This window comes from Felis catus, chromosome B1 (assembly GCF_018350175.1).
Source record: "Felis catus isolate Fca126 chromosome B1, F.catus_Fca126_mat1.0, whole genome shotgun sequence".
NCBI lineage: Eukaryota > Metazoa > Chordata > Mammalia > Carnivora > Felidae > Felis > Felis catus.
Window position 1 is genome coordinate 125008660 of NC_058371.1, and position 25720 is coordinate 125034379.

The 25720-nt window shown below is 36.1% G+C and overlaps 1 protein-coding gene across 1 annotated transcript; it reads left to right on the forward strand.

Moving 5' to 3' along the window:
- Positions 1–13075: 13075 nt before the first annotated feature.
- On the forward strand, positions 13076–14472 carry LOC101081378 (elongation factor 1-alpha 1-like). The gene is given in 4 exon segments (XM_045056066.1): positions 13076–13441; positions 13443–13558; positions 13560–13819; positions 13822–14472. Coding segments are annotated over 4 exon segments (1383 nt in total). The 3' UTR covers positions 14463–14472.
- The last annotated feature ends 11248 nt before the right edge of the window (positions 14473–25720 follow it).

Sequence of the window (25720 nt, forward strand, 5' to 3'; positions counted from 1 at the left end):
TTATGAGAATAAAATCACAACCCACAGTCTGAGAGAAAAATTTTGCAAATTACACATCCAAAATATACAAAGAATGCTTGAAACTCCACATTAAGAAAACCAAAAACTCAGTTAAAAAATAAGCACCAGAAATTCTCATTCCACATGTTTTTTAATCCTACATTATGCATTGCATTACAAGGGTTTGTTGTTTTCAAATAACTTCTACTGTTTTTTATTATAAAGTTTGTAACAAATAACTTAGTTAGGTATGGGTGTTCCTGGGTGGCTCAGTTGGTTGGGCGGCTGACTTTGGCTCAGGTCATGATATTGCGGTCATGGGTTCAAGCCCCGCTATGGGTTCTGTGCTGACAGTTCAGAGCCTGGAGCCTGCTTTGGATTCTTTGTTTCCCTCTCTCTCTGCCCCTACCCCACTCACGCTCTGCCGCTCTCTCTCAAAAATAAATAAACATTAAAAAATATTTAGTTAGGTATGAATAGATTAAAAGGAAGCATAAAGATCAGCTTTACTAAATGCAAAATTACAATTGTTAACCTTGGATAAAAGCAGGCCAACCAGCTAAAGAATACCTTATAAGCATGATACCTGGGGTAAACCTATCCATTCCTATTTGGGTCAGTCATAGGTATATCCATGTGAGGCTGGAAGATATTCACTTTTGATTGGAAGAATCAAAATATTGATAATTTTTAATAAAGATATAAGGCATCTATATTATAAAATGATTTTAATAACTCCTATGATATTTTTAATATTTATTATAGGTCAACCAGTAGAATTCATGCTTTGCAAGACTTTTCATAAGTACAAATTACTAATATTAGGATTAAATACCCTAAAATAGAAGAATATCATTTTATTTTCTCTTTACAAGTTCCAATAAAATTAAAATATTGAAAATCACTATTTTAACAATACAAATAAAATAAAATTGATAAATATTAGCCAAAAGAAAATTCCCATGATTCAATTAAATATAAAAAATGGCACAGGATGATTTCCTTCAATTGTCATACCTAACTGATATTTGCCAAGACGAAGACAATATGATCATTATAAAGTGCCTACAATTTTACCATTGTAGAGAAGTTTAGATATATTTTCAGTGGAAAAAGAAAAGGAGAGAATACTCTAAACTTCACACCACTGAGACAATTTGCCCAATTTTTAATTTGCAATCCCATTAAAATAAGAATACACAGATGAGTATGAGGGTAAAAACAGAAAGCATTGCAAAGCGTAGCTAGAATGTGTTATCAGTAATCATGATTTGGTGTACCAGAGTCTACTAGCTGTAAAACAAAGCAACAAAACAAAACAAGCAGAGTGTTTATTTTGGTGTTAATATATTTTTCTTTAATATTTTAATTTACACTGTTGCCAAGAAAAATTAAGAATAAAATTTCCTTTAGCCTGGAGAGGTAAGAGGGAACAAAAAGAAAAGGATTCTAGAGAACTGACACCAGCCAGCATAGAAGGAATTTGTTGGGAGATAAAGTTCAGTTAATAGCAGGGAGAAAAAGCATGAGACTCAAAGAGAAAAAAAAAAAAATCTAGTCATTGATCATTTAACTCCCAGCGGTGTAAAGGCAAAGGCAACTACTGGACTCTGAGAGAAAACACCTCCAGAAATAAAACTATTTCTTAAAAGTTACTACGGAGAAGGCAGTTCTGGTTGTACAGTAATTAGATTTTAAGGGAGAAAGGAACAGACAACACTGCTTTAGATATTAGGGGCAATCATACTTAATGATACATTTCAATTCTAATTTCACTTAAATGATCAAGTTGCAAGCCCCACTGTTTCTTCACACAGCCCAAGCCCCTCCTCCCTCACTCCATCAGCGTTTTGTGAAGCGTTCTCCTTAATTAACTAAATTGTTGTCTAGCCAGACATCTTGACTTTGAGAAAATGGATGTCGGGGGATTTGCTTGACAGAGGACCTAACAGAGTCTTCACGCAGAACAGAAACATGACACTGGTTCTGAAATAAATTTATGGTCCTGCTGAACAGAGGTTCCGCTACCAGCAGAAGAAACGGCTCTAGAGGCGCAATGACTAATATGTCACCACATCAGCAATTCCTTTATGGAAGCAGAGGAAGAACACCCAAATAAATCAGATTTGTCACAGGCCTAAGTACCATTAGGCTTGTCAGCTGGGATCTGATTCTGGCGTCCCAGAGCAATGGGTGGGAAAGTTTCACTGCACTTTTCCAGAAGCCTCACCCACAGCAACCCAGCAGCCATTTCCGTGGCTCATGCCTTGCACGTTATCCCTAACGATCTTCCCTAGATGTGACTTCCATGTCACCACAGCCATTTATTTTAAATTTACTCTAAAAGGAAAACTGGGGACTGAATAAGGAGAGAACAACATATGCTGCAGCTCTTCTGTGTCCTCTTTGGGCTTCCCTAGTTTTATAATTATACCCAAAAGGTACTAAAATAATAGACAGCCATTATTTCTTGAAGCAGGTCAGGAAAATGTTATTTAAGTGATTCACCCATTCTTTTCAGTAAATATATATAAATATATATTTATTATTAAAATGACTGTCACATACCCAGTAAGAGAGCCTTACAAATTATGAATGTTAAATACAAAATGTATTTAACTGTATTTATGTATAACTCAAATATGTAATAATTAATTATATTGAGTTTTAGTGTCTAGCAAATAAGTTGACATCAAATAACTAATAAAATCTATTCAGAAGGAGAGAAAATAACGTTTTGAATTTGTGATATTGATGCATCCCTTCAGAAATTTTATAAAATATACCCTACAAATGGGAAGAGTGGCACATCATAGATACAATAATATTTGTTGACACGTAATATTTGTTGAATCTTTAACAAGTTACACTTTGTGGGGAAGAAGTGATTTTGGCTTATAAAAATGTTTAAATATAAAAGTTCTGACTTTTCCAACTCAAATATAGATGGTCATATTAGGAAGTGTAAGATTCTCTCTCCACTTGTGAAGCAAATAAAGAACCCTGCCTCAACATCATCAAAAATGATGAGAAAATAAATGTAGAAATTGTTAACGAAAATGTCCTTTCTTTTCAAAAATACTATTGTCATTTAATTCAACCAATTCATTACAGCAGTTTATTAAGATAAATCAAAAATCATTGAAATAATGAGATGTTGGGGGAGAGAAAACACATATAACTTAAACTCCATTGATCTCCGAGGGAGATATTAGGCTTCTAAGACCCTGAGATGTCTCTTCTTGATATTCCATTGCTTACTATTGTAAACAACAAATAATTTATATTCCCTTAAATAATTTGTCTAAGTGTATTAAAACTATCTGTGCATGTATACATCTCCCTCATTAAATGGGATCTTATTTGTTCATTAAAGTGTATTGGAAGTATAAGGAAAAAAGCATCTATAGTTGCAAGAATATGTTTAAATATATTTTATAAAAATAACTGTGGAACAACAACAGATAAGCGGCATGATGTGAAATATTGAAGAAAGCCATACTCCAATTTATTTCCTGGTTAGCATTTAGTGATTACTTTTACTGGGCTGCTTGTTTAAATAACTAGATACTTGACAATCCCAGGAACATTTGAATCCACTTTAAAGCATCATAGAAATCTTCACAGGGCCGATCGAATATGAGAGGAAACCTAGAAGGTGAATAGGAAGGTATTTGTTAAGCAGGTGGAGACTGGGAAGGATAACACATTTAGGTGAGCAGCAGAGAGTAGAGAGACACCTTCTAAGCAGAGGAACAAGTTGGACTAAGGTATGCAGGAATGAGATACTACAACATGCTCAGGGAGACTGCTCATTATTGATGAATCATAATGTTAGAATAGAGAAGAATTATATTAGCACTAGAAAGGAAAAGACAGTAAAGTGTAGGATTTTTATTTTTGATCCTATGTCTTGAAGATTTCCTATATATTGTAGTCATTCAAGAAAAGTTGAATGAATGAATGATTGGTTGAATTGATAATAATGTGGAAGTGTTGAATCACCCTGACAAAATATTATACCAATCTTCTGATCCTACCGTACGTTTACTCTACTTCTAGTTAGCTGTCTTTCTGTGACAAGAGTCAACTTTACTTGAGATGTGCATTAGTTTGGGTCTGCCAAGAAGGGATTAAGTACACCAACATTGGTTGGGAACTGAATAGGAGAAGGCTCGGGGAGACTTATGCCGCAGTGCAGGTCTGATGCCTGTGAAACGAGACAGGGAAGGAAAGAGGATGGGGTGGGAAGAGTCTCAGACTACAGTATAGTTGTGAGAAAGCTTTGGTCAAGCCTACAGGGAGGCTTCCAGCCAAAGACAGTCGCTAGAATCCTGCATCTCACTTGATAAGCCTGCATTAGTACCAGTGCATATTTAGTCATTGGTTGGAAGCCGGCCATGGGAAGCAGAACTTGGCAAGAAATGAAATGGTGGATCCAGACAGGCAGCAGCTGGGACCAACAGTCAGTCCATTATACTCTTCACAGCAGGAGATCTGAGTGGCACATTTTCATGGCTGCCACAAAAATAAATCTAAATGGAATTTTCTCTGAAGACTGATTAAAAAACAGAATTAAAAATCGTGTAGAGACCATGTTCCCAAAATATCAGAAAGAATCATCTGTCTCTTAATTGATCTTCTTCTTTGTGCAACTATAGTTCCCTGTGGTCTTGTAACAGAGCACAGAAAACAAAGCGCTGAATTTCCTTGAAATCATGACTGGGGCATTAAGAGAAGAGATTCTGAGGCCGTATGACTAACTGCAGTTATATTTTGGGGGAAAAAAAAGTTGTGATACGTGTATGTGAAAACCTTAAATATATAATGCAATTAAATAAAACTTACACTAGAAACATTTTTATGGTATTAATGAACTTAAGTCAAATGCACAAGGAAAATTAAGGTATTTATGAACAGTATTTAATTATTCCACTTCCCATATACTTTTTTACTGGTTTGAAAGAAAAAAAAAAGTTGTTTTTGTCATTAGATGTATTTCAAAGTTTTTACTATTTTCAAAAGCTTATCTTTGGAGAAAGTGTAACTTTTTGTAGATATATGAATACTATCTAATGAACACTAGAGAAACTGGAATTTAAATAGCATTAAAAAAGAGGGAGTTTATCAAATAAGAAGAATGTAATTGGTCTCATTTGCACTAAAATGTCTTCATATATTTAATTTGTATAAACTCATTTTGTGTCACACACTGGAGGACGTGCAAGAAATTAAAAGTAAAATTTTTAAAAAGTATATAATGTGCCCCTGGTCTTTGAGGGCCTCGCAGACTAATGGAGGAATTTAAAGCAATAAATACAATAGGATGACCAGTGCTTGCATTGTTACAGAAAAGTAGAGAAGAAAAGTGTGTGATTGGTGTATTCTAAGTAGGCTTCATAGAATAGATACAGGGCTTGAGTCAGGAAGTAGCATTAGGCCAAAGGGAAGGAAACCGTCTTCTAAGCAGAGGGAACAGTTTGTGCAAACACGCAGACTGGAAAAGTTTCAGGGAACCATCTATAATTTACTATGACTAGAGAGCAGAGATACAGAGAAAGGAGGTGAGGCTGAGACCCACTATGGTATGCAAATAGTTTACTTTTCCTTTCTTATGGACGGTAAAGGGCCATGGAAGAATTTTGATGAAAGACGTGGCATGATCTGACCTATCAATCTGATATATTTGTTATATATACCAACAAGGATGGGAGTGGTGTAGATAGAATGGGGTGGAGGGAACATTACAGAAACAGTTATAAAATTCTGAATAAAACACAATCAGGACTTGAACTAAGGCAGCAGAAGTGACAATATGAAAGGGTCAGTGTGAGAAATATTTAAGATGATGTATTGCCATTCCCCATGAGTAACCAGAGGCAGTGAAATAGAAAGAGAAAGGTTCTACGTGTCTTCCTGACTGGACTGGCACTACTCACAGAGACAAGGATTCTAGGCAGGATTCTGTATTGGACAGATAGGGGGAAATGTTTGTTAGGCAGCTAAAACTATGAAAAACAAATGCATCTGGATTTTTTATTGACATCTTCAATGTTTCATTCACTTATTCACCAAATATTCAGTGTCTTCTATATACCAGGCACTGTTCTAGTCTAAAAGCATATAGCAGTGAACTCCACTGGCAAGAAAGTTTGTCCTCTACTAGCTAACATTCTAGTGAATAAAATCAAAAAATAAAGAGCTGAAATATGGAATATGAGAGGTTTTGATGAGTGTTGTGTAAAAAAATTGAGCAGCAGAGCACCTGGGTGTCTCGGTAGGTTAAGTGTCCAACTCTTTATTTCGGCTCAGGTCATGAGATTATGGTTTGTGGGTTCCAGCCCTGCATCAGGCTCCACACTGGTAGTGAGGAATCTGCTTGGTATTCTCTCTCTCCCTCTCTTGCTGCCCCTCTCCTACTTGCACTTTCTCCCTCTCTCTCTCTCTCTCTCTCTCTCTCTCTCTCTCCCTCCTCTCTCTCTTTCTCAAAATAAATGAACTTAAAAAAATAGAGCCTCAAAGACAATGGAAATGCAACAGTCTGAGAAGGCTGCACTACAGAGGGATCATTGGAGCAGAGACGTAAGTTGGAAGTTGGTTGAGTAGGACCTGTGAGGATATTGGAAGAGAAGTGCATTGTGGACATAGGACACGGCATGTTCAAAGCCTTCAAGGTGGGAATAAGTCCCATGTGTTCAAGGGATAGCATGTAAGCGGGGGTGACTACAGCAAAGTAATGGAAGAGGAGAGTGGTGGGAGTTGTGGTCAGATACCTACAGTGGAAGCTGAATTATGGGGGCCACAATCTTTATTTTACATATGATGAAAATATTTCATACAAAAGTAGTGCCTTCCCGGAACACTTAGAAAAACCTTTCTTTACATCTCAGAACTTTAGAATATACGTGTTCATGGTTGTATGTCCTGAATTGTGTTAATGTTCTGTTTTTCTTTTTTTTTTTTATGACAATCAGATCAGTCTACATTCATTTGAATTAACATTGAGCTTAAAATTAGCCCTCTGTGCATACCTAATATTCTGTCTTAATGATTTTAGTGTTATTTGGAACTTTTTATCATTGCAACACAAATTTTTTGTAATTTTCGTTGCATAAAAATATTTTTTTTTAAATTTTTTTTTCAACGTTTATTTATTCTTGGGACAGAGAGAGACAGAGCATGAACGGGGGAGGGGCAGAGAGAGAGGGAGACACAGAATCGGAAGCAGGCTCCAGGCTCCGAGCCATCAGCCCAGAGCCCGACGCGGGGCTTGAACTCACGGACTGCAAGATCGTGACCTGGCTGAAGTCGGACGCTTAACCGACTGCACCACCCAGGCGCCCCCATAAAAATATTTTGATTATCACTTGTATTTTTTTTAGTGAAAGCACATTGAAGAGATTAATATAATGAATCAAGCACTTATATGATTACAGCACTGACAAATTCAGAAAGTTGTCCATTAACAAGGCAACATCACAAGAGTGTGAATTATATATAAGAAAGTCAGCGTTATGAGTACCAATATAAACCTGTCAATTCCTTATTAAATAAATATCAAAGTGTATATTATATAACTAAAGTTTCCATAAGGAAATACTTGTGGAAAATTGTTTAAATTGCTAAAAAAAATGGATTTTTTTTTAGTACAGGACAGAGCAGATCTTTGTAGAAATGAATCTCCAAAAGATGTACATATAGTACACAATGTTTCTCAAGTTTATTTGTTCACAGTGCTTCCTTTAACACTGTCTCTCACTGGGACATGTGGAAATCAGTTTTGATTACCACAGAATATGTGAGTCTGTCTGGAATTATGTGCACAGGTGCCAGGAGCTACCGTTTTGGATGTCATTATATCATATATCAGGACAGTGGGTAACTACCATGGCTACTACTGCTAATCATTCATGTTATGTGCCTTTCACTATTTGCCAGATCCTACCCTAAGTGTTTGACACATACCGACTCTTCTAATCCTAGTTACATCTCTCTAAGGTTCATGTTTTATTATGATCTTTGTGTAAGAGATCAGAAACCTAAAACATGGAGAGGTGAAATGACTGGCCGAGATCACAGAGCTCTTAAGCAGCTGGGCCAGGTAGACTGGCTCCAGAGATTATGGCTCTTTATGTACAGCCTCTCAAATACATCAGTAGGATATCCTTTATTGGAGATTAGCTATTGCCATCCCTGTTATAATTCTAGGACATATGCTCTTCTTTTCCATCAGAAGTGTGATGTTCTATCTGCTTCTTTCTGTTTTTATCTCATTCTGTACTCCACACATTTCCACTTCTGTGTCCCATTTAGATCCTATGGCTAAGATGCAAATTCTTGATCTCTATAAGTGCCTGAAATATATTCTTTGAAAATGTAACCTTTTCTCCGAATTACACAGTCTTTATCAACTGTATTAAAATTAGTATATCTATTTTTGCTTCTAGAACTGCAATTGCACAAATGCTGAAGTTGTGATATTTCTCCTGTAGGAGAATCATCTGCAATATCCTTTTTGTTCTCTTTGCTGAAGTAGGAGAGCTTTCATAAATATATTAGTGTTCCTTCCACCTCTCCTCCTTCTGTCCAATTTTGTTCATTTAACAAATATTGATGAATGTCTACTATGTACAAGGTACTGTTCTAGTCCCTGGATATCACTGAAAAAAATAATTTGTTTTTGGTTGGCTTATATTGTAGTGGTGGGTGACAGATGTTGAACCATAAACATCATTAGGAGGTAAATTGTACTGTGTATAAAGAAATATGGTGCTAGGGAAAAATTAAAACATAATGAGAAAAAAATCAATCTATGGAGTGATTTTAATACTGAATAAGATATAAAATCAAGTTTTGAGGGAAGGTAACCTTTGGGATAAATGTGAAGGAGATGAAAGGTTGAGCTCCAAGTCAAAAAGATATCTGACAGAAAAAAATTCCAGGCTGAGGGCTGGAGAAGAGGCCTGATAGCAAAAGCTTAGCTGACATATGCCTAGCACTGTATGGGTGCTATTCTTCTAGAAAGAAGTGAGAGAGGAGAGGGAGTAGGAGCCACTCTCAGAAAAGGCAATGGTGAGCTGGACCTTGTAGGCCATCATGAGGAATCTAGCTTATACAGTGAGTAAAATGGGAGGAACCACTGTTGGGTTTTGAGTGAGGAAGAGGCATCCTCTGACCAATGCATTAAAAGATCATTCTGGCTTTTTGGGTTGATATAGAGTGGGGTCCTCAGGTTGGGTTGTGGGAGTCAAATCAAGGATATCTGTTAGAAAGCTACTATGTAATCTGGAAGAACGATAATATGCTTTGAATTAGGATGGGAGTAATAGAAGCAGGAAGATCGGTGGGTATATGAGTGTATAATTGAGGGGAGAGATTTGAGAGGGAAAAATAAAAAGACAAATCGAGTATCATCAACATATACAATACGATGTAAAGTTATGGAGTTAGATGAACTCATGGATGATGAGCTGAATGTAAATGGGGAAAGGGGAAAGAGCAGGACTGAGGCTTGGGTCCCTGTAGCAGTGAAAGTCTGAAAGAAGAGGAAGGATAGCAGTAGGTGAGCAGGACAGTCTGATGAGTTAGAGGAAAGCCAAGGGATTGTGGCATGCTAGGAGCAAGGGAAAATCACATATTAAAAAGGAAGTGTCCATTATGAGCAAAATCCTGTGGTGCTCCTGCAACCGCTCCCCATCCCATGGTAATGAAGGAAATCCTGGCACCACGCATTGTACAGACCTCTTCCTGGCCCACATGATGGAGTTAGAAGAATAAGTGGAGGCACGGTATTCCAGTTGGTTTGTTATCTGCCAAACACTTGTGCCATTTCTCAAAATTCCTTTACTCTGTGCTTATTTTAATCATTGTCCTTACACCACACCTGGCTCCTTTGGTCAAGGTTTTGCTGCTCCATTGATTTAATCTCCTTAGCCATGATTTACATCAGGCTATGGGAAATGATCAACATGATTTTCAGATTGGCTGAAACCAAAGAAGAAAAAAATAAAACATTTAGATATCAACCTTAGATTTTTTTTTTTCTTTTTAGCTCTCAAATTTTGTAATAAATTACCTGAACCTGGTAGTTCAAGGTCCTTCCTTCTCCCTGAAAATGTAATTTAAAGTTTTGTTAAAATCAATAAAAGGAATTATTAGCTTTACATTGCAGCACTATAGCATTATAATCTTATCCCACCTTCGTCTTTTCTACAGAAAGAACTCTGTATAAATGTATAGGATGGTAAGAGATTTAGTTAGTGATGATATTGAAACACCATGGCCTCTGCTTCCTCAGGAACTCCTCAGCGTAATTCTGTATAATTACAATGTATAAGAACAAATATAGGATAACTAATTATTATATCTTTTTTACCATTACACTTTAAGATTCTAAAGAACATTTTTTGTGCTATGTAGGTGATGGCTCTGCATATTCTTGGCTGGAAAAACACATTCTGAAGTACATACTTTTCAATTAGTTCAAGGGTGAGTCTCTGAACCTTGTTTTTTTTTATTGAGGCTGTCCAGAAGGCATTTTCACCTTGTCTTTCCCCAGTATAATTACTGTTATTATCACTAGGTGAGAAATAAACTATTTTTGATTGAAGTGCAATTAGTATCAATGTTTAGCATATAGAACACTATATAGAAACATTTTTATGATTGCATTCATGTGCTAACAACTGAAGAAAATGGAATATACCATCATAATTTAATTTTTAAAAGCATGCTATGGATTTGCTTAGGGACTAAGCATTTTCAAAAGCCAAGAATATTTTAATAAAACAACTATATTTTGTATAGGCAATAATTTTTCTTCAGTATTTTTTCATAAATGGTCAGTTGAATAATATTTTCTGGATTCATCTGAGTTTATCTTCAAGTTAACTTGTATAAAGTAATGAGTTCTCATTAGAAGAGGTCAAGATTTGAGCTTTGTCAGAACTTTGGGCAGAACGACACATTTGATGAAATCTGCAACATGTCTAACATTCAATTATTCATGTTTCAGTAAAGTTGTGAATTTCAAAATGGTATCCTTAAAGGGAAATAACAATTATTTTGTGAATAGCTTCACTTTTTAACATTAAAAATTAAAAGAATAAACTTACACGGTGACTTCTTGGTTAAAGTAATCCTACTTTTTTCACTTCAAATTTTCCTTTTACATGTTACAATAAATTTTTAAATGTATGATTTGATAAAACAGTCAATTCATTGCATTTCACATTTCTTCCTTGAAAACGTGTCTTTTAAAGAAGGTATTGCAGGGGCGCCTGGGTGGCGCAGTCGTTAAGCGTCCGACTTCAGCCAGGTCACGATCTCAAGATCTCGCGGTCCATGAGTTTGAGCCCCGCGTCGGGCTCTGGGCTGATGGCTCAGAGCCTGGAGCCTGTTTCCGATTCTGTGTCTCCCTCTCTCTCTGCCCCTCCCCCATTCATGCTCTGTCTCTCTCTGTCCCAAAAATAAATAAACGTGAAAAAAAAAAAAAAAGGTATTGCAGGGAAACATTGCTTATCTACAAAACAAAAAGGCAACAATATAAGTAATAAATGATCAACTCAAATTCAGGATGCTGGCTGTTTCTTAGGGAAACTTAGGACAATTCAATTGGGAAGAGGCCCATGGTGTCTGGGGACAAGGGTCTACTTCTATCCCAATGTTTCAGTTATCGAATAGACAATTCTTTCTCATTTTAAGTGATGTTTGTTCTTGTTTTAGCTTTGGTGACTTTATCACCATCTGCTCTCCAGGAGAGGTAATGGTAAATATTTTCCCTGATTAGATATATTTGACAAGTATAGTGGGACTAGGTAGTATTGCTAATCATATTTTGAAGAGGAAAGAAATCAACACATTCTGCACTAATAAATTTCATCATCATGTAAAAAATAAAACTTGATATCTTATGAAGCTTCAGGGACTCTGCCCCTACTAGGTGTGATGGAATTGATCAGCTCTCTGTGATTATGCCCTCTTCCCAGTTACACTAACTTTCTTGTTACCCCCATGGGTCCAAATTAGCCATATCAAGCTATATTTGCTCTCTGGGTGATTCATAGTCCCCATTGATCATCAACTTTGTCACACAGTTAAATGCACCAAAAGCCCAAGATGCCATGGCTCATCATTGGGAAATGATGCATTATTCAAAGCAAACGTTTCAGTGTGCTTTGTCAACCTCAGACAATGAACTGGACTCAGAAAGCATGGCTTGAAATCCCATTTTTACCACTTATTTGTCAGGTTTCAGCAAATCATCTTAGTTGTCACTCAAAATCCTTTGTGGGATACATGGTGTCAATAGTGAAAACATAAATGTATTTCTCTGAAAGACAACTTGCTTTTACCCAAATCAGATTTAACATATAGCTGTGTTGTGAAGATTAAATGAGGTAATACATGTGAAAGTGCTTGGTAAATACCAAGGTACTCCAAAATAAGAGCTATTGTCTCTATTTTTCTTTTTTCTTTTCATTTCCCACTAACCGGAGTTTCTGTCACTCACTTCAAAACATCGTATTTCCTTTCATTATCCCTTCATTATTTTTTTTTTTTTTTTTTTTTTTTTTTTTTTTTTTTTTTTTTTTTTAAAGTATTTTTTTTTTAATTTTTTTTCAACGTTTTTTATTTATTTTTGGGACAGAGAGAAACAGAGCATGAACGGGGGACGGGCAGAGAGAGAGGGAGACACAGCATCGGAAACAGGCTCCAGGCTCCGAGCCATCAGCCCAGAGCCTGACGCGGGGCTCGAACTCACGGACCGCGAGATCGTGACCTGGCTGAAGTCGGACGCTTAACCGACTGCGCCACCCAGGCGCCCCCATTATCCCTTCATTATTAAATGTTATCCTTTTTGGAGATGATAAATATCTTTCAGAAAAGATGACACTTGGGTTGTAAAATAATTCCAATCACAAAATGAACCAACTTTCAGTGAAATAAGTGAACCCAGTGGCATGCTGTGGGTTAAATACCTGATACTTGTAAAGAAATAGTATTCAGTTTTTTTGCAAAGGGTTTGCCACCAGAACACTGGGGTCTTGAAAACCACCGCTAAACCTAAACCAAAATGGTAAAGGAAAAAACTCATATCAACATTGTCGTCATTGCACACGTAGATTCAGGCAAGTCTACCACTACTGGTCATCTGATCTACAAATGTGTCGGGATTGAGAAACGAACTATTGAAAAATTTGAGAAGGAGGCTGCTGAGATGCAACAGGGCTCCTTCAAGTATGCCTGGGTCTTGGATAAACTGAAAGTCGAACGTGAACGTGGTATCACCATTGATATCTTCCTGTGCAAATTCGAGAGCAGCAAGTACTATGTGACCATCATTGATGCCCCAGAACACAGAGACTTTATCAAAAATATGATTACAGGCACATCTCAGGCTGACTGTGCTGTCCTGATCGTTGCTGCTGGTGTTGGCGAATTTTGAAGCAGGTATCTCCAAGAATGAGCAGACCCGTGAGCATGCCCTTCTGGCTTACACACTGGGTGTAAAACAACTTATTGTGGGTGTTAACAAAATGGATTCCACTGAGCCACAAGAGCCAGAAGAGATACAAGGAAATCGTTAAAGAAGTCAGCACCTACATTAAGAAAATTGGCTACAACCCCGACACAGTAGCATTTGTGCCAATTTCTGGTCGGAATGGTGACAACATGCTAGAGCCCAGTGCTAACATGCCTTGGTTCAAGGGATGGAAAGTCACCCATAAAGATGGCAATGACAGTGGAACCACACTGCTTGAAGCTCTGGATTGCATTCTGCCACCTACTCGTCCAACTGACAAGCCTTTGCATCTGCCCCCCGGGATGTCTACCAAATTGGTGGTATTGGTACTGTCCCTGTGGGTCGAGTGGAGACCAGTGTTCTTAAGCCAGGCATGGTGGTCACTTTTGCTCCAGTCGATGTTACAACTGAAGTAGAGTCTGTTGAAATGGACCATGAAGCTTTGAGTGAGGCTCTACCTGGGGACAATGTGGGCTTCAATGTCAAGAACGTATCTGTCAAAGATGTTCGTCGTGGCAATGTGGCTGGTGAGAGGAAAAATGACCCACTAATGGAAGCAGCTGGCTTCACAGCTCAGGTGATTATCCTGAACCACCCAGGCCAAATCAGTACTGGATATGCACCTATGCTGGACTGTCACACAGCTCACATTGCCTGCAAGTTTGCTGAGCCGAAGGAGAAGATTGACTGTCATTCTGGAAAAAAGCTGGAATATGGTCCCAAGTTCTTGAAATCTGGTGATGCTGCCATCGTTGATATGGTTCCTGGCAAGACCATGTGTGTTGGGAACTTCTCTGACTATCCTCCTCTGGACCATTTTGCTATTCGTGACATGAGACAGATGGTTGCTGTGGGTGTCATCAAAGCAGTGGACAAGAAAGCAGCTGGAGCTGGCAAGGTCACCAAGTCTGCCCAGAAAGCTCAGAAGGCTAAATGAATATTATCCCCAATACCTGCCACCCGAGTCTTAATCAGTGGTAGAAGAACAGTCTCAGAACTGTTTGTGCCAATTGGCCATTTACGTTTAATAGTAAAAGACTGGTTATGATAACAATGCATCGTAAAACCTTCAGAAGGAAAGGAGAATGTTTTGTGGGCCATTTGTTTTCTTGTGTGTGGCAGTTTTAAGTTATTAGTTTTTAAAATCAGTACTTTTTAATGGAAATAACTTTGACCAAAAATGTTCACAGAATTTTGAGACCCATTAAAACAAATGTTTAATGAGGAATAAAAAAATAGTATTCACAATAGATTCCCATAGGAAATAGAAATATTTATAAGTTTTGGGATCATTTATTATGGAAGATTGAGACTGCTAAGTTATTTAATGTTTTTCTTACTCTGAACCTGATTATTTTTGTATATTTAGGTTTTGACTTAGATATAAATCATATTTGTTCAGTTTACTATTAATATGCATAATATTTTTCAATTTCTCTTTAAAATCAGAAAACAAAAATGTGTAAATGAAGTCCCTCAAATGATGGAAAATAGAGATACTAACAGATTATCATAGAAATGAGGAAAGGCTCAGGATTAGAGGGGTCACATGAATAAAATAAAAATGATTTTCAAACTATAGACTTTACCAACCTTGAAAGTATGTGGTATTAGCCCATTTGATAACAAAGTTTGTCTTTTTTTGGTGGAAGTAGGTTTTAACAAGAATGTCTCAGTGACAAGTTAAAGATGTTATTCTAACAGACTAAACGAAATTAGAATATGCCATCCTCTGGTATTTGAATAAAGGACACATGCATATGTGTTCCATATATGTGTTTATGTACAAAGGGATACAAAATAATAGTGCGTGTAACAAGGTGGTCACAAATAAGTTGTTAGATACTAAGGGAGCAAGCATACTGCATGATTTTTGCATACTCCAATTGTCTTTGCACACTGCAATGTAAAATATGGATGCTCAATAAATACTTCTTTGCTGATGGCACAGTGCCTAAAAAACAAGAATAGGCCATTTCCCATGTGTGAAACCTGGCATAACTTAAATATGAAAATATTTTAAAGTAATTTTAACTTCTTGAGTACTAAATTATAAAGCAGTGGGAGTGTTTTTCTTTATTTCTGAAATCATCCTAATCTTATATTGAGTGTTTTGTACTTGAGGATGTATCTTATTTTTTAGTAACTTTAGCAAGATCTAATTGGCATAAAATAACTTGCATATACTAAATGTGTAAATTGTGATACATTTTGACAAATCAATATACCCATGAAATTTTATCTACATCCATGAAACAAATAGAGATAATAAATGTACCATCATTTCCAAAAGGGTTATCAAAACTTTTTGTAATCTGCTCCTCTATTCTGTTCATTTTATCCATTGGTCTATCTTTATGACAATGACACACTGTCTTATTACTGTGGTTTTGCAAGTCTTGTTGAGCTTCTTGGAACTCTGGGTTTATAGTTGTCATCAAATTTGGAAAATGTTCAGCCAATATTTCTTCAAACGCTGTGTCTGCTCCTCTACCTCTGTCCCCCATCAGGGACCCCAGCTACACATCTTCGGCCACTTAAAATCACCCACAACTCACTAATGCTCTGTTTTTTGTGTGTATGTGTTTTTTTTAAGTTTATTTGAGAGGGGGAATAAGGGGGAGGGGCAGACAGAGAGGGGGAAGAGAGAAATCCAAGCAGATGCCCCACTGTCAGCTCAGAGCCTGATGTGGGGCTGGAACTCAGGCACTGTGAGATCATGGCCTGAGCCAAAATCAAGAGTTGGACATTTAACCGACTGAGCCACCCAGGTGCCCCTCTCTGTTTATTTCTTAATTTTCACTTCTCTCTGTGTTTGGATTTTGAAAGATGCTACAGATATGTTTTCAGCTCACTAATTTATTCTGCAGTATATATTCTCTTTTTAATCCCAGCCCATGTATTTTTCATGCAAAACATGATAAATTTCATTTCTAGAAGTTTGATTTGGGTCATGTTATTACTTTTGTGTCCCTACTTAACTTTCTAAAAATGTGGAGCACCATTAAAAGGGCTGTTATGTTTTTGTCAGCTAATTGTAACTGACAAAATTCAGCTAATTCTAACATCTTTATCAGTTGTGGGTCTGTTTTGATTTTTCCCATTGTAGATATTATTTCCCTGCTCCTTTACATGCCAGGTTATTAGAAGTCAAATATTGTAAATTTTTACCTTTTTGACTGGATATTTTTGCATTCTTATAAATATACTTGAACTTTCTCCCTTCTGTGGATACAGTTAATTTACTTAAGAGTTTGATACTTTGGGTCTTGCTTTTTTGTCTTTTAGGAGGTGCAGACCAGCATTTTGTCTATATTGATTATTCTGAGGACTCTATCCAATTCCCTATGAACTGTGAAGTTTTTTAGTCTGGCGGGTGAGAATAGGCACTATTGCTGGCTGTGTGTACCTGTTGGGCACAGTCACATCTAATCCTTTCAGTTGGTTCTTGCCTGCCTGAAATTGATTCCTCATACACATGCCTTCAGCAGTATTCAGCTGAATAATGAGAAAGACCTTCTGCAGATGTCCAGTGTTCTCTTTTTGTGCATTTCCCTCTTTGGTACGCTCTCTGGAGAACTTCCCAAACACTCACTCTGCCCACAAGTCTCAGCTCTTCTAGGCTCTGCCGGGGTTTCTTTTTCCTGAACAACTTGAAAACTCTTTCAAGACAGTAAATTGAGGCAATCATATGGTTCACTTGGTTTGTTTCTGAGCTCTCTCAGATCTCTGCACCATACTGCCCAGTGCAATTGAATTGCCAACCTTTGTTTCACTTATTTTGTGTTTTGGTTGTTTCAAGTAAGAGGATGTATCTGGTCCTTGTTATTCCATCTGGGGCGGAAATGGAAGTCAGATATGTTTTTAAACAAAATTTGCAATAAAGAAAAATAGAAAAATAATAAATAAGAATAAAAATCGCATTGAAAGAGATGTTTTCTTGAAATTATAAATCACATATAGTTCAATGTAAACAATTCTTGCAGACTTCCCTGGAATTATGATACTTCTCAAAATCACTTAAGAACTACTGAGCTAATACAAAAAGCATAGATTCACTATGATGCAGTTTCTCTTGAGATGGACAGCTCATCCCTTACTTGGTATTTGGGAATATAGTTGTGTTCATGTAACCAATGAAGCAACTATCTTCATATCTGAACTGACTCAGACTTGAGAAGAATGACATTTTTCAGAGAAGGAAGATAATTTACTTGAGCAGTCAATCAACTTAATATCAAGACTAAATTAAGGGTTTTTTTTTGGGGGGGGGAGGTTATTGAGGAGCTAAAATGATAGTGAATTTACTTGAGAAAAAGTTTGTGTGATACATCTAAATGTTGCTATAAAGAAGGTAAATGAGTTTTATTGAGTTTTATTGATCCCAAATTTTTAAACACCAAAAAGGAAATGAAAAAAAAGGAAAAAAAGAAAAGAAAAAATATTGCATATATACAACTCAATTCAAATATAACACATATGTAGTAAATGTTTATTCATTTTTTAAAAATATTTATTCATAATTTATTTTAAAAAATAATTGTAAACTGCTTTATTAGTAATTTTTTAGAAAATTTTTTTTACATTTTTAGGGATCTCTTTGGGTCTGTTTAAATGTCATTCATTTCATTGAAAATAAGCTTTATCGATGAATTTGATAGCATATATATCTCACTTTAAAAGTGTACACATTGCAATTTTTTAATGTTTTCTAATTTTTTAATTGAGAATTCAAAGAGAATCTCAGAAAGAATGACAAAAGAAAGCTTTCAGAAAAATTTCCATTTCCAGGCAGTAGTAATCAGTAATGAGTCTTTTTATAAACATATTCTATGCCACACAACACCTGTAAAGAAAGCATACTAGAAACATTAAGTATCTGGAAACAGGAAAATTATTCCACTGATGGGCAGTTGAAATGCACCAGGAAGACAGCGAGAGTAATGGTGTAGTATTTCTGTATTTATTTTGACAAATCTATGACAGCACCATTCTATTCCTTGATAGACAAACATAATCTTTGAAATATATTTGGAGATTCCTTGCACTTCAGCTTGTTTCTTTCAAGGCTGCCTTTGATCACAAGCCAAACCCAGCTGAATGAAAAACAATGTCTATTGTTCCTTGTTTATCATAGCTAACCTAGTTACTTTATCATTTATTACTGAATTTTGATTTGTATTTGAAAGAACATTAACAGAAGCTTTAAACAGGCATTGTATGATATGGTCTGCTCATTCTGTTTTGAATCTTACCATCCATTTATTAGCACTGCAATAATTATTGTTCTTATTAAGAATAACAATGCAAATGTTCTTATCCTATTAAATTTCAATTTTTCTAGAAGTCAAAAAATGCCCTGAGCACCATCATATCCATAAGCCCTAGTATCACCACATTAAATGGGTCAAAATTCTCTGCTTTTATAATTCCTCCATAGGTTTTCAGTTACGTTGAAAATAACACAGCATATTGTTTTCTCACAATTGTTTGCAGCACAAAAAGAATTGTGAATGCACATCTAATGAAATCCATATATTAGAATTCTTGCCACTTCTATACAGCAAAAGTACCAAATTTACTCTAAATTTTTTTATTCAGCAGAAAGAACATTACAAAATACGGTTTCTGGGATATGATTCATGTATGCTAGCAGTATTAATTCAGGATGGGAAAGTAATTGCATCTCCTATCTCAATATTAATATTTTGTGATTTGTATTCATACCTAACCTAGAGAAATCAAAATGTACTATAACCACATATGTAGAAATCTACTGTCTCTAAAAATAAAGACCCAAGCCAAAGACTTTATACAAAACCATGTGTGTGTGTGTGTGTGTGTGTGTGTGTGCGTATTTCAATAATGGTCTTTATTTTCTCTGTGGAAGTCAAATTTAAATCGTGTATCAACAGAAAAATATAAATGAATAGATATTTTAGGCATGTTGAACATTATTATATACTTTGCATTATTAGATACTTTGACTTATTATGACTTTAGTTATCAACCCCATACAAATATATAATTATACAAAGTAAGATATTTTAAAAATTAATCTCAACTCTGCCTTCTGATCCAGTTATAAGTAAGAATTTGCACCATACACACACACACACACACACACACACACACACACACGCATATATGTACATATTCTTGCAGCTACCAAAAAAATTCATGAATTACATGTTTCCATGGTTTTAAAAATTGCTGTAAATAAGAACTATGACCACCCCTGGAAAAAGTAAAATGAAAACAAAGAAACCAACCAACAAACAAAAAATACCACCTGAGACCTTCACTCTCTTTATAACAGCATAGCAAATCTGAGTTTTAGCTCTGAAAGAAAAATGTAAATTTAAAATGTAAATTTAACCTAAGTAGTTGTATAATTTTGGTGAGATGGAGTTTTGACTAAATTTGTATGAAGCATAATGTAATAAAAGTTCTAGAAGTTAAGGGGTACTGTGAACTGAAATGTGCCCCCTCCCCAAATTCATACATGGAAGACACCAGGTACAGGGACTTTAGGAGATAGTTAAGGTTAAGCAAGGTCATAAGGGTGAGTCCCTAATCCAAAATGAGTGTGGTGGCCTTCTAAGTAGAGGAAGAGAGGAAGAAATCTCCCTCTATCCATGTTAGGACACAGTCAGCAAGACCCTCAGTAAGCAAAGAGGAGAGCTGTCACTAGAACACAACCATACTGGCCTCCTGATCTCAGACTTCCAAACTTCAGAACTCTGAGTAAATACATTTCTATTGTTTAAACCGTCCAGTACATGGTATTTTGTTAAGAAAGCCTGAGCTGACCAAGACAATGGGTGACACCATATATTTAAAAGTTCCTGGGGCGCCTGGGTGGCTCAGTCGGTTGGGCCGCCGACTTCAGCTCGGGTCATGATCTCGCGGTCCGTGAGTTCGAGCCCCGCGTCGGGCTCTGTGCTGACAGCTCAGAGCCTGGAGCCTGTTTCAGATTCTGTGTCTCCCTCTCTCTCTGACCCTCCCCCGTTCATGCTCTGTCTCTCTCTGTCTCAAAAATAAATAAATGTTAAAAAAAATTAAAAAAAAATAAAATAAAAGTTCCTTTGTCATTAGCTAAGACACCCAATAATGCGTGTGCTCATCTGAGGATATTTAGTCTAATGAATATTTGAAAACTACTCTGTCACTGACTGGATGTGTGAGCAGGGATACATCATTTAAATACTTCACGTCTATATTTTGCATATTTAAATTAGGAATTGTCAAAACAGGTCATGGACTTCTTATGAAAACAGTCATATGCCTATTTAGTCCACAAACATGTTGGTTGTAATATGGCTTCTTAGCCTCATGGCAACAGCTTAAGGCCACTGCTGCATCCAAAGCCCACAGAAGAAATCCTGGTGAAGATTATTTCAGAGATTTATATCTAAGATTAAATTTAATTAAAATTATATTTTGTTCTTAATATAATACAAAATATGGAACTGAGTCATCTCAGTGAATTATATAAAACCTATATTCTTTCTCAACTTGCCTACTAACCTAGCAATTTATTTGAATAAAAGCCATGTCAAATTATTTAACAAAGATCACTGCATGTGATCATAATTCCCCAGTGCAGCACCTTCAACTTCTCTCAAACTATTTATTTTTAAAAAAGTACTTGTTACTCCATATTTTTCTACATGTAAATGAAGACTATTGAGTCCATAAATATAATTTCTTGTGATAGAATACTTTTCCATTTTCCTCTTCCAATCATGTTTTTTCCCCTCTATTGAAATCAAATTTAAACCATGCATCAGCAGAACAATATGAATGAATGGGTATTATTAGGCATGTTGGACATCATTAGACACTTTGACTTTATTATGACTTCGGTTATCATCAACCCAAGGAAATAGATCACTACACAAAGTAGAGATACTTTAAAAATTAATCATAACCTTGACTCCAACCCAGCTATAAGTAAGGATTTGCACTGTTATTTTTTGTATTATGTGCAGGTACAATTTTATCCATTTGTCTTATTGTAGCCTTTTAAATTTGCAGAGCCACACCACTCTGCAGCATTTACAGCACCGTGCACAACTGGGGACTTAAGTAGCTATTCCTGCTGCTGCTGCTACTAGTAATAATGATGATTTTATTTGAAGATAGTTCAGGCCACACATCTAACTGCAAAATTGGAGCATGAAAATCCTCTAAAATTTTACACTAAAGCAAAGGATGAAATACAAATTATGTAAGGTTTGCCTTTGTCTACAGTTTCCTTGTGGCAATCGTCTGCTCTATGAAAAATCTTTAAGGTCTTTTCATGATAGAATGCCTTTATGACAGCCCATTAATCCATCATTTCTATCTTTGTACTGTCTTCCTGTTTCCCAAATCATTTCTAAATCCTGATGAAAACAACATTTCATCTGACAGGTTTCCAGAGGAAATCACACACATGTTTTCTGTGCACATATACTCAAACACACAGAGCACAATTTATGGAGGCAGAGTTGTTCTGCGAGTTTGGTGGCTCTGAAGCAAAGTTAGATTCACTTATCAATTCACAGTCCATCATCTTCTACCAGGCACTGAAGTTCAGGGCTGAACACTGCGTGAGTTACTTGTCATTTGGACCAAGAAAGAAATAAGAAATGATGTAAACCGATTTCCCTTGACAGGAGAGACACAGATGGAGACGACGTGTGGACCATATTGTCTGCTTTCGGGTCATCCCTGAAGCCATTAGCTATCATAATGATGAAACTGGAGTTATTTATTTCCCCACGATTTTCTGATGTGGCAAAAACAGTATCACATTGGGGGCCTGAGTTTTCCTCTGAGAGGTTGTGTTGTCCTTGAGAAGAAACAACACATATGAAAGAATAATTTTAGCTTGTAGAAGTACAAAATTATAAATTAGAAAGAAGAGACATTATGCAAGTTAAACAAATATTAAGGTTAATATCACGTAAAATTAGACTTTTCATACTGATATATTTATAAAGGATATAAGCTTTTCTTGGGGTTCTTAACTTCTGGCACTTTTAGTTAATTCATTTTTATTTCAGACCATTATTTGAAATCTTCTATTCATGTATTCTGTTGGTCAGACAGTGAACAAGCATTTCACTGTACCAGGGCTGATGATATACCAGAAAACAAAACAGATCAAAAAGAAGAGAAAAAAATGCCTGTCCTGAAAGAGCCTGGTTCTAGTAAAGGAAACAGGCAGTAAAAGGCAAGCATGAATCCATCATATGAGTGTTGAAAGATGAAAAGTGTTACTAAGGAATTGAAATACTGGCCAGGAAAGGGGGGGGGTGGTGAGAGGAAGGTGAGGGGTAGAATTGTAAGTCCATGAGGTTGTCAAGAGAAGCCTCCCTGAAAACATGACACCTGAGCAAAGTTCTAAAGTAAGAAGTTAATCATACGAATGCCTGGAGTAAGTGTTTTTGGGGAGGAAGAAAAATCCATACAAAGGCCACGAGGTAAGGGTATGCTGGACTTACACATGAAACAGCTGCAAGAGGAGTGTGGCTGAACAAAGAAGAGATAGAGTATAGGAGATGAGAGCACAGAAACACCAAGGCAACATCAGAAAGGGCTTTTTAAGACATGATAAGGAATGTGGCTTCTAGTCTTAAGGTGGAGCCATTGCCAGAGCTTGAGCAGATAGTAACATAATCTGACTTAAAAAAAAAAAAAATTAAATCCAAGTTAGTTAACATATAGTGTAATAATGACTTCAGGAATAGAATTTAGTGATTCATCACTTACATATAACACCCAACGCTCATCACCACAAGTGCCCTCCTTAATGCCCATCACCCCGTTAGCCCATCCCCAGACCGAACACCCCTCCAGCAACTCAGAGTTTGTTCTCTGTATTTAAGAGTCTCTTATGGTTTCCCTCCCTCTCTGTTTTTATCTTATTTTTCCTTCCCTTCCCCTATGTTCATCTGTTTTTTTTTTCTTACTTATTTATTTTTTTAACGTTTATTTATTTTTGAGAGAGAGAGTGAGACAGAGCATGAGCGGGAGAGGGCCAGAGAAAGGGAGACACAGAATCAGAAGCAAGCTCCAGGCTCTGAGCTGTCAGCACAGAGCCTGACACAGGGCCCAAACCTCAAACTGTGAGAACATGACCTGAGCCGAAGTCATGACTGAGCCACCCAGGCCCCCCATCTGTTTTTTTTTTCTTAAATTCCGCATATGAGTGAAATTATATGATAATTTGTCTTTCTCTGACTGACTTCCTTCACTTAGCCTAATACATTCTAGTTCCAGCCATGCTGTTGCAAATGACAAGATTTCATTCCTTTTGATCACTAAGTAATATTCTATTGTATATATATACACCACATCTTCTTTATCCATTTGTCAGTTGATGGACATTTTGGCTCTTTCCATAATTTGGCTATTGTTGATAATGCTGCTATAGACATTGGAGTATGTGTGCCCCTTTGAATCAGCAGTTTTGTATCCTTTGGATAAATAACCTAGCAGTGCAATTGCTAGGTTGTAGGGTAACCCTATTTTTAATTTTTTGAGAAACCCCCATACTGTTCTCCAGGGTGGCTGTGCCAGTTTGCATTTCCACCAACAGTGCCAGAGTGTTTCCTTTTCTCCACATCCTTGCTAACATCTGTTATTTCCTGAGTTCTTAACTTTCTTTTTAGGCAATCAAAAAAGGGTGGGGTGGGAGTCAGGAATTCCATTGGGAGGGTTCTCAATACCCCATGCTGAAGAAAATGGGCATTGCATAAAGATGTGAACAAACACAGTCTGTGCTCTTAAGGCATTCTTTGTAGAAAACTCAGGCCCACGAACATGTAATTGCTGATAGACTATTACATGTAATAACTAACAAGTGTGCTTAAACCAGATATTGGCACAAAGAAGGAATGATCAACTGTGACTGGGTGGTTGATCAGTGAGATTGAGTTCCTCATGAAAAGGGAAACAAAACTCTTCCTCTTTTGAAAATTATATTTGCATCACACAAACTAAATTTGACTTTTGTCAAAGAGTACATCAATCTCCTCAAATATTAAATCAAAATATGCTACTATATCCCCTGGAAGGGTGAACATCAGATTGCATAACTTGGAAACTGCTAAAGGTAGTGGTTTTATTTTTTTCTAACAGTTCATTTGGTTCTAAAGGTTTGTTAAAGTAAACAAAAGCAAAAACAAAAAGAAACCCTTAGCTATCTATATTCAAGAGATATCTTTTCAAATGCAAAGCTTTAGACCTACTATAAAGGCAAAATGCCCTATTTTCTCTTATTTTTTTACATATTTTCCCTTTGTCACTTGAGGTCTTTTTCTTCTTCTTGAGTAGCATCAAAATCCATACCAATAATTCAGACTTGCAAATATTTACAGAAGATTAAGCAGGCTGTAGGAGATGTCAACCAACCCACATTTCACAGGAGGGAAACAGATTGTAAAGAATATAAATTTCATGAATTATTGCTTATTGTAAGTCACCATTGAAAGGGCTCCATAATTCATTGGTTTCTTATTGAGAAGGTATTCATTCAACCACAATAGATGCTAATGTGTTGAACTACAAAAGTCAAGAGCTGTTTGGTGGTTTTCAAAATGCAAAACTGAAAGAAATAAATTAAAATCAATTGTGTTTTATTTTCAATTAATGATATCCATCTTCAACGTGTCTAATTATTTTAATGTGGATAAGGTTACATTATAAATTATATAATATCCATAAAATATATCTAGTATAAATTATAAAGTAGTATAAAACCAACATGTTAGATTTACCTATGACTCACTCTTATTTCCAAGGACTCAAAATAACATCCATAACATCATTGGTTCTGAAAGATGATAAATACAACTTATGGAAAGCATCTATCCTAGATATCAAATACAAAATTCTCAGAATCACAAAAGCTTCCATGTATATATTATCAATATATTTGTTTATATAAATGTGCATTATTATGAATTTATATAGACAATATTTATACATAAATAACTATAAATATAACATATATGTATAATAGGTATTTGTATCAATCTATAATTAAATCTAATATTCAGGTACATATGAAAATATTTCCTTTATCATTTATTTACTTTGAGTATAATTTGTGATTTTTCTAATAGCAAGAAATTGGAATTTTGTTTTTCCACTCAGACAAAAATAATGAAATGACAATAGGTTATTAAACATCATCATGCA